At 43.0% G+C, this 12,511-nt stretch overlaps 1 protein-coding gene across 1 annotated transcript; it reads left to right on the top strand.

Annotated features, from left to right (window-relative positions):
- Positions 1-202: 202 nt before the first annotated feature.
- Positions 203-674, top strand: LOC134203035 (uncharacterized; the record flags this gene model as incomplete). Its single annotated transcript, XM_062678017.1, is given in 2 exon segments — positions 203-335; positions 419-674. Coding segments are annotated over 2 exon segments (203 nt in total), but the record flags the coding sequence as incomplete, so codon positions are not given.
- Between the last annotated feature and the right edge of the window lie 11,837 nt (positions 675-12,511).

The raw sequence follows: 12,511 nt of genomic DNA, 5'->3' as shown, positions 1-12,511 counted from the left end.
ACGTGTTCACGACTAGGTAGCTTACTTTTCGTAACTTGCAGATTTTGGTTGCAAAATATATCATGTTTTCTTAGAAACACATTATAGAAATTAGGCGCTGAAATTAAAGTTGCGTATACGCCGCTTTGCTACATTGTTGCAGTATTTTTCCGATCAACAACGATTCTAAACTTAAAAAAAATGTTCTCTCATCTCTTCACAGCGCTTGACCTCACACCGGTCAAGTATAGCGATAAGCTGATGAACAGCATCTGGGGCCTCTACAATCGCTATTCACCGCACAACTTCAAGAAGAACAACGGTTCCAGCGAGCAGTACTTTGGCATGCAACAGCCGTAAGTCACTTTCAAATCACAAAACAAAAAAACACAAAAAAACGTGCAAATAAAATTTAATGTTTTTTCTTGATATTTTGCAGATTTGCTGTTGCATGCGCCGCTTCAGAGCCATCGAATTCTGAAGCCAAGTACGGCCCAAACAAGAAGTGAGGAGGTGCTTTTTGGGAGCCGTTAGTTCGTTAGTTGGAACTAGAATGTAGTGATATATAGATGTGGTATCCACCGTGATATGTTTGTTTGGCGTAGGGTTTCAAAATTTATGACTTTTTTTTATAATTATACGAGAACAAAGAATCTAATAAAGTATATGATAATATGCTCATAGATAGGAACACAATATAATAATTTTCTTGTTATTGTCCTATCTTTCGTAGAATTGAAAGAATGCTGAATTAAAATATTTACAAGAGGAAGGGGGATGGAATCGATCATTGAATCCTAAACTATGAATAAAACAGTTTTTTTCTCCTTAATTTTCAGTTGTTTTAAATTTTCGTGGCACGCTGCATTTTTCAACTTCATTTTTCAATGTTATTCCTACCAATTACAGCAAAATTTATGCAGAACGCACTTTTGGTGTATTCATTTTTAATTCACATTAATCAAAGTATTGTTCATTGTGAATTTCACATAGTATCCAATTCCATGCTACCCAGATTTTTCCTCTCACAATGCTGTGAAATCTATATAAAACAGCAGCTCGAAAAACTGTGTAGATCAAGCTTAGTATGCACGGAAGGTTATTGTCTATCCTTCTCGCTGCTGCTACCAACTGGAAGTGATTTTCATTCAAATAATGATATAAAAACAGTCGGTTACCTTATTTTAAGCGCACGCAAATATCGATATCAAACAAATGGCGGAGGGGTTAGGAGCATTTTACAATCACGTTCATTACGCCAAACGGTAAGAAGGATTATGAATATTATTTTATCGTTTTGTTCAAAATAAATCATCACTGTAGGCTCTGGTATTTTGAATGTTTTGGCAAGGTTCATCGAAATTAAGTGATAAGCAACTTTTCTGAAGAGAAATCACACTGTAAAAACGCATTTTGTCCAATTTGGCGTATGGAATTTTATGCGAATATCACTAAAAAATGTGAATATTGACCAAAATGTTGGCATTGATGTAAGTATATTGAAACTTCGCTGAAGACACCTATGGTTAATTTTATCATTTCAATGACTGAGAGGTTTACTTAACCAGGGCTGCTCCAGTGTGCAACATTTGAAAAGAGCGTTACAGCTAAAATGTATTCATTCCAGTTTTTCGTCTACGGCTGGACGAAAAACTTGAATTATTGCATTTTGACTGTTAATATCCTTTTATATTGATCTAGAATGCGTGCTTTAAAAGACATGTACTTGTGTGCCTACATCCGAGCAAATGCTAAATTGGAAGAAGTTTTTGATTATGCCATACACATTTGTATTTTAGTTTAAATAAGAAATTGTTTTTTTTTTCTGGAAAATTTATTCTGTTATGTAAAGTGTTTGTCAATTCGAGCAAATTGATTTCTGACCATTCAGAAAAGTTGTTAAATTTTTAAAAATTAAGCAGGTACCAGAGGACCAGTTTGACAATATTTTGATTATGTATTAAGAAAAAGATTACTGACGGTTTGAGTGCGATCCCAAGATAATGAAGTAAATACTTATGGAATTCAAAAAAGTTTGATAATATTTTTAATATTTTCCAATCCCCTGCACAATTTGGCCACAGAAAAATCTCGAGTGTGTACACTCGGGTATACATTTTTTTTTACAAATTCTTTGAAAACTGTTCGGTATTTCCACTTGTTTAAGCTGCAAAATGGGGGGTCGACGTCAAGGAAAGAGCGCCCAACAGAGCTCTGGTCCCCAAAAGTTCCTATCTCACGCTTCCACGGGTCGTCCGATGACAAAAGACCGCCAGCTAAGGGTTGTGTACTTAGCCGGTAGTGCTGCCTGGGCACTGTTGTCCTTCTGACATCAGCTAGAGTGCGAAACTACGCCTCGAGCGTCTGTTCACCAGGAGGTGCGGCTCAAACAGCGTCTGCCTGGTACCCAGCGGCTGATTAACGAAATGCTTTATCGCGTCAGCTATACCTAAGGTGGCAGCCCCACCAGCGCGATGTAGGTAACGCGACCTCGGTAGTTAATTCCCTTCTTGGTAGTTGCACATGACTGGAGATGGCGCTGTCTTTCTCCGCATACTATTTATAGTCTCATAAAACCTCCGCATATCATGCTGCTCGATTTTTTCCTGCACCTCGCTAATCACATGTTCTTCATACTCTTGTTCCTTCCTGCGGTCGGTTCGTTTTTCGGCTACTCTTGCTTCCTTGTACTGATCTCTATTCGATACGCCAACATCCGGCTTCTGGCAACGTTCTTCTCGTCTGTCACTCTCTGGCACTCCACATCGAACCAACCTGTGCTGTGTCGCCTCTGTGAAGTGCCTACCATTTTTGTGCTGTTGTGCTCACCGCTGTTGTGCTCACTCCCATAGATCGTTGATGTTGTCGCTAACGTTGATTACACTTATCCGTTCGTCGAGCTTCTGGCGGTACTCAGCCGATACTCCTTCCGCCGACAATCGCTGGATATTGTAACGCATCGTTCGCTGTGATCTTCCGTTCGATACAGTTGACAACCGTGATCGAATTTTAGTGACAGCGAGGTAGTGATCAGAGTCAATGTTCAGACCTCTGAATGTTCGCACATCGATAACATCCAAGAAACGGCGCCCATCCACCAGAAAAAGTTGCAAGTTTCACTTTCGTGCAAAGTAGGTGCTATTGATGGCCATCCCTCTGGTATAGCTATAGCAGTGAAATTTCCTAGCCGTAGGCCGTTGTCATTGGTAGCGGAGTGACGGCTCTTCCTACCAATTATGGGACGTAAAAAGCCCTCTCTACCGACCTGAGCCTTAGCGTCTCCGATAACAATTTTCACGTCATGCTTTGGGCACTCTCCATAGGCTTTATCAAGACATTCATAAAACGTGTCCTTCACGTCGTCGGATTTATCGTTTGTCGGTGCGTAAACGTTGATTAGGCTACAATTGAAGAATTTGCCCCGTATCCTCAACACACAGATTCGTTCGCTAATGGGTTTCCACCACATCACTCGCTTCATCTGCTTGCCGATCACTACGAAACCAACTCCATGCTCTGCTTTTACGTCGCTGCTATGATAGATGTTATATTTGAATGCAGTGTTGGTCGTAGGGTCCACGGCTCAGAATTCGTTAATCAGCCGCTGGGTACCAGGCAGACGCTGTTTGAGCCGCACTCTAGCTGATGTCAGAAGGACAACAGTGCCCAGGCTGCACTACCAGCTAAGTACACAACCCTTAGCTGGCGGTCTTTTGTTATCGGGTGACCCGTGGAAGCGCCTTAGTGCACTAAGATAAATAAACAACCATGCGTTCACCTTTATTTCTCATGAGCTTGGCAAAAGGAAGGTCATGAGATTTCTAAATAATTTCTATATAAAAATCTTCATGCCTGCCGTTCCCAACGGAACTATCAAATCTATACTTTCGCCTCTAATTCTATCATGAACATGTTCGACTTAGTTTGGAAGATGATACTTTCCATACCAGGTGTTTTCGAAATAGCAGTTTACATTGGACTCTGGAGTATTGGGATAAGATTGAAGTTCATGCAGTTCAAGATTGTTTGATCTATAAGGCTATAGATTTGGCCTGGGAGTTCGATGATGAAGTACATGGGTTTCTGCCACTCAACGCCTCGTCGGAACAAGAACTTGCAGTAGTTGAGTCTTTACTAGCCACAGGATTGCAGCAAATCAATGATTTGGTTAATGCGAATGGTAGGCTTCTCGATTTAGTTTTCGTCAGTGATTCTGATCGAATTGAACTATTTGAATCACCTGCTGCCATTTTGAAAGTCGATCCTTACCACAAGCCATTTGTTTTGACGCTCGAATGTTCCTCTGAAGACTTGCAACTCCCGCAGTCGAATTCAACTGCACGGAACGAATATAACTTCGCACGATGTGACTTTGATGTAATCAACACTAGATTAACTGCATTGGACTGGACGTGTTTATCAAACCTCGAAACGGTGGATGATGCTGTGACTGTTTTTTATGACAATGTTTACCAAGTAATTCGTGACAATGTCCCGCTGAAAACCCGAAGAATGTCTATAAAATGCCAACAACCATGGTGGAACCCGCAGCTGCGCAGACTACGGAACCGTCTATGCAAGGCCCGTCAACGTTATTTTCGTTCCAGGTCAATTGAGAATAAGTATGCTGTTCAACTTGCGGAAGCTGAGTATAACAGCGTGCATGAAGTTCGTTTCCGTGAGTACATTGAACAAATGCAACGGAACCTCAAAAAGAATCCTTCATCGTTCTGGTCTTTTGTGAATACTCGCAAAAGGTCAGCTGGCATTCCGAATAACGTCTTCTATGGTAATCATAATTCTTCCGCCGACAACACTTCTGCAAATCTCTTTGCTGAGTTCTTTCACAGTGTGTTTGAGTCAGATTACCATTCACCGCCACAACAATATTTAGATGAGTTACGAAGCTTCAACATCCATCTACCGCAGCTAAACCTCAGTTTTGACACGGTTTTAACGCTCTTAATGCAGTTGACGTTTCGAAGGGACCTGGTCCAGATCAGATTCTACCGTCGTTCATAAAAAAAAACTGTGCAGCCTCGCTGGCTGTCCCAGCCCTGACAATTTTCAACCGATCACTCGAGGATGGCGTGTTCCCTGATGCCTGGTAGCTCGCATCAATTACACCGATCTTCAAATCCGGCACATACATAGCGTGGAATCGTCGATAATTACCCATTTCGATCCCTGAACTGTTTGGCCAAAGTACTCGAAAGACTGTTGCATGACAAGCTTTATCCAGCCGTTAAATCCGTTATATCAGAATTCCAGCATGGATTCATGCAAAAACGTTCGACGATCTCTAATTTGATGAGCTTCACCAATAGTGTTATTGGATGCATCGAGAAGCGGCAACAAGTAGATGCTGTGTATATTGACTTTTCGAAAGCATTTGATAAAGTTCCGCATGATCTTGCTATTTTGAAACTGAACCGTCTTGGTCTACCGTCGTGGATCGTCAACTGGATTCATTCGTACTTGACTTCAAGAAAAGCCTTCGTCAAGGTTCGTGACGCCACTTCCGATGAATTCGAGATTCCGTCTGGCGTTCCACAAGGGTAACACTAAAACATCTATTTTTTAGAAAAATAAAAAACTTGTTGTATTTAAGTTATATTAGTGACAAACAATACCTCCCTTGCTATAGGAAAGGTTTGATGCACAGGGCTGACAATCGTCATCGTCATAGCACGAAATGCCACAGTAGCGACGAGTTGCATTGTCTTCATTGCTACTCTACACATCGTCAATGACGCGCACGACGTTAGCTTTCGTCGTGTAACCAAATCGTCCTGACGACATCGAAGAACGAAGACTTCATACCGTTATTCTTCAAGCGGCAGCTGCCATGCGAAGATTTTTACTAATTCTTTGTAATAATGAATTTGAAGCAACGTATGAAAGCGTTATGAATGTTTTCGATACATTTATGTTACCAAATATCCTACTATTTGTTTATTTGAGACGCTATTATGTTTTTTACCAGTCCGTCTATAATGACGTGCAATCAATTGTGTGAAGAAGTGACGACGAAAATCGTCATAACTTTTGGCTGCGCGACTATCGTCGTGGTACGCATGCGGCGCGAAGAAAACGAATAGGTGTTGCGTCGTGCAATGTTATGACGAAGACTAATTTTTTTCCGCTTTCTTCATACGACGAGAATGACTATTGTCAGCCCTGGATGCAAACATTTCTCAACTAAATTTTCTGTGTTGGATTTTTTTTAATAAGCAATATATATGCCATCATTATAATCACTTATAACATTCATTGTAACTAACGATTTGAATGTTTTATTGATGTTATATAAATGCGGCGGCACATATGATATGCAAGACGAATATATAACAAGTTAATTGTTTTACTTGATTCTTTCCGAGGGAGGTCAAAGACAAATGAAAAAAACTATTTGCTAAAAACATTCATGTAGGTATATGGAGCAACGAACAATCAACAAGAGAGTACGGACCGGAACCATCGGCGAAGACCACTGCGACGAAAAGGGACTAGCGATTGGAAACTCGGTTCGTGGAACTGCAAATCTCTCAACTTCATCGGGAGCACACGCATACTCGCCGATGTGCTCAAGGACCGTGGATTCGGCATCGTAGCGCTGCAGGAGGTTTGTTGGAAAGGATCAATGGTGCGAACGTTTAGAGGTAATCATACCATCTACCAGAGCTGCGGCAACACACACGAGCTGGGAACAGCTTTCATAGTGATGGGCGATATGCAAAGGCGCGTGATCGGATGGTGGCCGATCAATGAAATAATGTGCAGGTTGAGGATCAAAGGCCGGTTCTTCAACTTCAGCATAATCAACGTCCATAACCCACACCCCGGAAGCACTGATGATGATAAGGACGCATTCTACGCGCAGCTGGAACGTGAGTACGACAGCTGCCCAAGGCACGGCGTCAAAATCATCATAGGAGATTTGAACGCTCAGGTTGGCCAAGAGGAGGAGTTTAGACCGACTATTGGAAAGTTCAGCGCTCACCGGCTGACGAACGAAAACGGCCTACGACTAATTGATTTCGCCGCCTCCAAGAATATGGCCATTCGCAGCACCTACTTCCAACACAGCCTCCCGTATCGGTACACCTGGAGATCACCACTGCAGACAGAATCACAAATCGACCACGTTTTGATTGATGGACGGCACTTCTCCGACATTATCGACGTCAGGACATATCGTGGCGCTAACATAGACTCTGACCACTATCTGGTGATGGTTAAACTGCGCCCAAAACTATGCGTCATCAACAATGTTCGGTACCGACGACCGCCGCGGTACGACCTAGAGCGACTGAAGCAACCTGATGTCGCCACTGCATACGCGTAGCATCTCGAGGCAGCGTTGCCGGAAGAGGGTGAGCTCGATGGGGCCCCTCTTGAGGACCGCTGGAATACAGTTAAAGCAGCCATTAACGACGCAGCGGAGAACAACGTCGGGTATGTGGGACGAAGTCGACGGAACGATTGGTTCGACGAAGAGTGCAGACAGATTCTGGAGGAGAAGGACGCAGCGCGGGCGTTCGCACTGCAGCAAGGTACCCGGCAGAACGTGGAACGTTATAGACGGAAGCGGAGACAGCAGACCCGCCTTTTTCAGGAGAAGAAACGCCGCCTGGAAGAAGCGGAGTGCGAGGAGATGGAACAGCTGTGCCGTTCTCAAGAAACACACAAGTTCTACCAGAAGCTCAACGCATCCCGCAAAGGCTTCGCGCCGCGAGCCGAAATGTGCCGGGATAAGGATGGGAGCATCTTGACGGACGAACGTGTGGTGATCGAAAGGTGGAAGCAGCACTACGAGGAACATTTGAATGGCGCTGAGAGTACAGGCAGTGAAAGTCAAGGCAGCGGAGGAGATGACTACGTCAGTTCAGCGGACGATGGAAGCCAACCAGCCCCCACCTTGAGGGAAGTTAAGGATGCCATTCAACAGCTAAAGACCAATAAAGCAGCTGGTAAGGATGGTATCAGAGCTGAGCTCATCAAGATGGGCCCGGAAAAGCTAGCCACTTGCCTGCACAAATTGATAGTCAGAATCTGGGAAACTGAACAGCTACCGGAGGAGTGGAAGGAAGGGGTTATATGCCCCATGATACAAGAAAGGCGACAAGCTGGAGTGTGAGAACTTTCGAGCGATCACCATTCTTAATGCCGCCTACAAAGTGATATCCCAGATCATCTTCCGTCGTCTGTCACCTTTAGTGAATGAGTTCGTGGGAAGTTATCAAGCCGGCTTCGTTGGCGGCCGCCCGACAACGGACCAGATCTTTACTGTACGGCAAATCCTTCAAAAATGCCGTGAATACCAGTTCCCAACGCATCATCTGTTCGTTGATTTCAAGGCGGCATACGACAGTAAAGACCGCGTAGAGCTATGGAAAATTATTGACGAGAACAGCTTCCATGGGAAGCTTACCAGACTGATCAAAGCAATGGTGGATGGTGTTCAAAACTGTGTGAAGATTTCGGGCGAACACACCAGTTTGTTCGAATCGCGCCGGGGACTAAGACAAGGTGATGAACTTTCGTGCATGTTGTTCAACATTGCGCTAGAAGGTGTCATGCGGAGAGCCGGGTGTAACAGTCGCCCAGCAAACACAAGAACGTATATCATAGCAAATAAGTGTACAAAGTTGAGGCCATATAGGTACATTTTGCATGCAGTCAAATGGAGGCATGCGCCTATATCGCCTCCACCATGTATACCCAAGCAGCACGCGCAACATCTTTCAAATAGGTGTTTGTTCCTAATAAATTGCATTGAAGACACTGGCAATACATCGAGTCACATTAAAGCCACTTCCCAGTTTCAGAAAATCACAATGTTTCATTTCCGTTTAAGTGGCGTCGCAATATCCTACCCATCTGACTTCTTGGGTGGTTTAAATTCGATGTGTTTCATATAAGAAACAAAGCAGATAAGTGGCAGAATTAATAACACTTCGGTTCATTGCTGTTACGACGATGTTTCTGATATGTTGCAAAACACTTTGAGCTCAGCTGAGCAGTATTTTATTTTTGACAGTCCCCTGCATGTTCCGTATAAGGTACAATGAAGTTACAAATGACTTTGTTGTTTATGTAGTGCACTTATAGCAGAATCTTCAAATAGAATTGTTGGTGTGATGGTTATAGTAGAAGGTTGCAAATCTCAAGGTCCATGGTACGATTTCCGGTTGGTTTTTATGTTTTATTTTCATTGTAGCCGCAAGATGTTGCAAATAAGCTCCACCTCTTGCGCTTTTTGTGTCACATAGGAGTCCCAAATACGACGCGTTGAGCCTAACTCAGACCTTTAGTAAGTCACACCACAGTTGTTGTTACTCACGGAGAAACAAGTAGTGTTGCTTGGGTACTTATTCGCTAGCATATGCGACTTTGTGTTGGCTGGGCGGGGTACGATTTTCAACAGATCCAGTCAATTTATTTGTTTCGCGGATGACATGGACATTGTCGGCCGAACATTTGCAAAGGTGGCAGAACTGTACACCCGCCTGAAACGTGAAGCAACAAAAGTTGGACTGGTGGTGAATACCTCAAAGACAAAGTACATGCTTGTGGGCGGAACAGAGCGCGACAGGGCCCGCCTGGGAAGCAGTGTTACGATAGACGGGGATACCTTCGAGGTGGTCGAGGAATTCGTCTACCTCGGATCCTTGCTAACGGCTGACAACAATGTTAGTCGTGAAATACGAAGGCGCATCATCTGTGGAAGTCGGGCCTACTACGGCCTCCAGAAGAAACTGCGGTCAAAGAAGATTCGCCACCGCACAAAATGTATCATGTACAAGACGCTAATAAGACCGGTTGTCCTCTACGGACATGAAATATGGACAATGTTCGAGGAAGACTTACAAGCACTCGGAATATTCGAGAGATGGGTGCTTAGGACCATCCTTGGTGGTGTGCAAGAAGATGGTGTGTGGCGGTGAAGAATGTACCACGAACTCGCCCAGCTCTACGGCGAACCCAGCATCCAGAAGGTATCTAAAGCCGGAAGGGTACGATGGGCAGGACATGTTGCAAGAATGCCGTACAGCAACTCTGCAAATATGGTGTTCGCTTCCGATCCGGCAGGTACGAGACGCCGTAAAGCGCAGTGAGCTAGGTAGGCAGAATAGGTGCAAAACGACTTGACGAGCGTGGGGCGTATTTGAGGATGGAGAGATGCGGCCTCGAACCGTGTATTGTGGCGTCAAATTGTTGATTCAGTGTTATCTGTTTAGATGTAGACTAAATAAATGAAGACATGCCCAAATTTCCCTTACAATATTATTTATTTGACTGTTAATAACGATATGCGATTGGATTGGGAGTGCGCATCAGGGCATCAAGGAAGTATTAGAAGTTCGCGTATATTACTTTTATCTCCAGCAGTTGTAAGCCACTTGACTCACCCTTCTTCAAACAAACCATGCCGTGAAGAGCTTGACTAGTATTGCAAATTTTATTATTCAATTTGTTGGATCATCCTGCGGGAAGAAGATTCTTATTTCCCATGGGTTTTGTGTAAGTATCTCTGCTTACAGGCCCACCACCCATTTTTGACCCTTCATACTGCAATATACTGAATTCAAAATTATATTGAAATTTGACCCTACTGTAAAGTGGAACCACATGATAAGCAAGACTCCAGCTAAAATGGTGACTTTATACATATATACATACATATAAAACTTAACTTATAAACCTTATATAATTGGGCCTTCAGTTAATCTTGCGAGTAAAGGCGTACACTGAGGATACTGGTCGTAAGATTTTCATACGACCAAACTAATGAAGGTAAGTTTTGAACTATGTATATCGTGAGAACTTATTTCGGAAAAATCTATTTTTATTGGATATCCAACAAGACGATTCCTTGAAGCGTCGCACAATGGGGAAAAAATGTCCATAACGCGAATATATTAAGTATATCGGTTGGGTACAGGCGGATTGCGCAGAAATTTGCGCAGAATCGTGCAAAGGTGGTTAAGTTCACTGCACGAAGCTGCAAGACCTCGTTTTACCCTTATGTCCATACTTGTTATGCTTTCCGGAAGATCTTGCCCTTTTGGGTAATAGTTAGAAAATTATAGAACGTGGGGTTAAATAAACAATAATTAAGCTTCTTTAGTCGTGCGGTAGACAAAGATAACACCACTAGATTCCCTGAAAATTTCAAGATCAGACTAGTAATGTGTGATTATTAGTAAGCAATTTGAGGAATATGGTGGGGTAAAATCAGCAAGATCTCAATTCCCAACATCGTGCAGTAGACAATGCTCACAAGACAAGATTTTTGGTAGAATTTGAGGTCAAATAGTTTGTCATTTTTTTACACGGGGGGGAGGGGGTGTTGGTGGTTGGGTGTCCCTGTAGCGTAGTTGGCTACACGATCGCCTTATAAGTGAATGGTCATGGGTTCGATTCCCAGCCCATACAGACATCACATCAATTCGTCAAGCTGAGTCGATTAGTATATAACACTATGGGTCTCAGAGCCTTCTATCAAAAGTTCGGTTTTGGATACTTTGTATACGAGAAAGGCAAAAAGTATTAAACAAAAAAATAATCATTTGTTGCCTGTCAAGACGAGTTTAGTACTATTCCATTTAATTCCACCACGTTGTCATCTTTAAAAATACGTCGACAAGTCGACAAGCTGACAAGTCAAGTCGAGCACGAGACACTAGTTTAGAGGCGGTCTTATAGTTGAGGTTGAAATACGTATCTGTAAAGATTACAAGGTGGTGGTAAAAAAATGAAATAGTACTAAACTTGTCTTATGACAGGTAAAGCCATTCCACTAATAGTAGTTTATCCAACGAGGCTTGAGTTCGATATGTACTACGAGTGCTGAAAAAATCGAGTTTTGCAACGAGTTGCACACGCTGTTTTTTGCAATGACGAAAAATGGGCTTAAAAATATGATAAATCTGTACCAAAATGGTACAATTTTATTTACTTAACATGATAATTCTTTTTTTTTGTTAAATATCTTGGCTGTGTATATGCACAGCATATGTTTCGAAATGGACAAATTGATATGAAATTTGCGAAAAAGAATCCACGTGTCTTGGAGGGACTCGAACCCTCAACCTCCTACTCTCTAGATAGGCGTGATAACCCCTACACAACAAGACCACTTAAAGGTCACGTTTGCGGAAAAGCCATCAGAATCCGAGTACCAACCTCCACCGCGGTTAGCTCTCTTATTTGCAAATTGAATATCTTTCGGATGCTTGAGTTGCCCAATCTCCACATGTGCTTTACTGTTGTATATCCACAGCCAAGCGAGTGCACATTGTTTATTAAACGAGAGGATCGCACTCCATGCCCCCAGTAACGGACTGGGCGGGACGGTATAGAATGCGAATTCAATCGCACTCTGCTGTGCCAAAGGCTTGCTTGGCTAAAGCATTTGATGAGTTTGATTGCCTTTACGTAAGCGGTCGCGTGTACTCAGACGACTAATGACGGTGAAAGACCGACACTTGATTACAATTAATTGCATATTATTCGGCAACTCGGC

This window comes from Armigeres subalbatus, unplaced genomic scaffold, assembly GCF_024139115.2.
Source record: "Armigeres subalbatus isolate Guangzhou_Male unplaced genomic scaffold, GZ_Asu_2 Contig1597, whole genome shotgun sequence".
In the NCBI taxonomy this organism is placed as follows: Eukaryota; Metazoa; Arthropoda; class Insecta; order Diptera; family Culicidae; genus Armigeres; species Armigeres subalbatus.
Note: the sequence above shows the minus strand (reverse complement) of the source record. Positions and strands in the feature narration are given on the sequence as shown.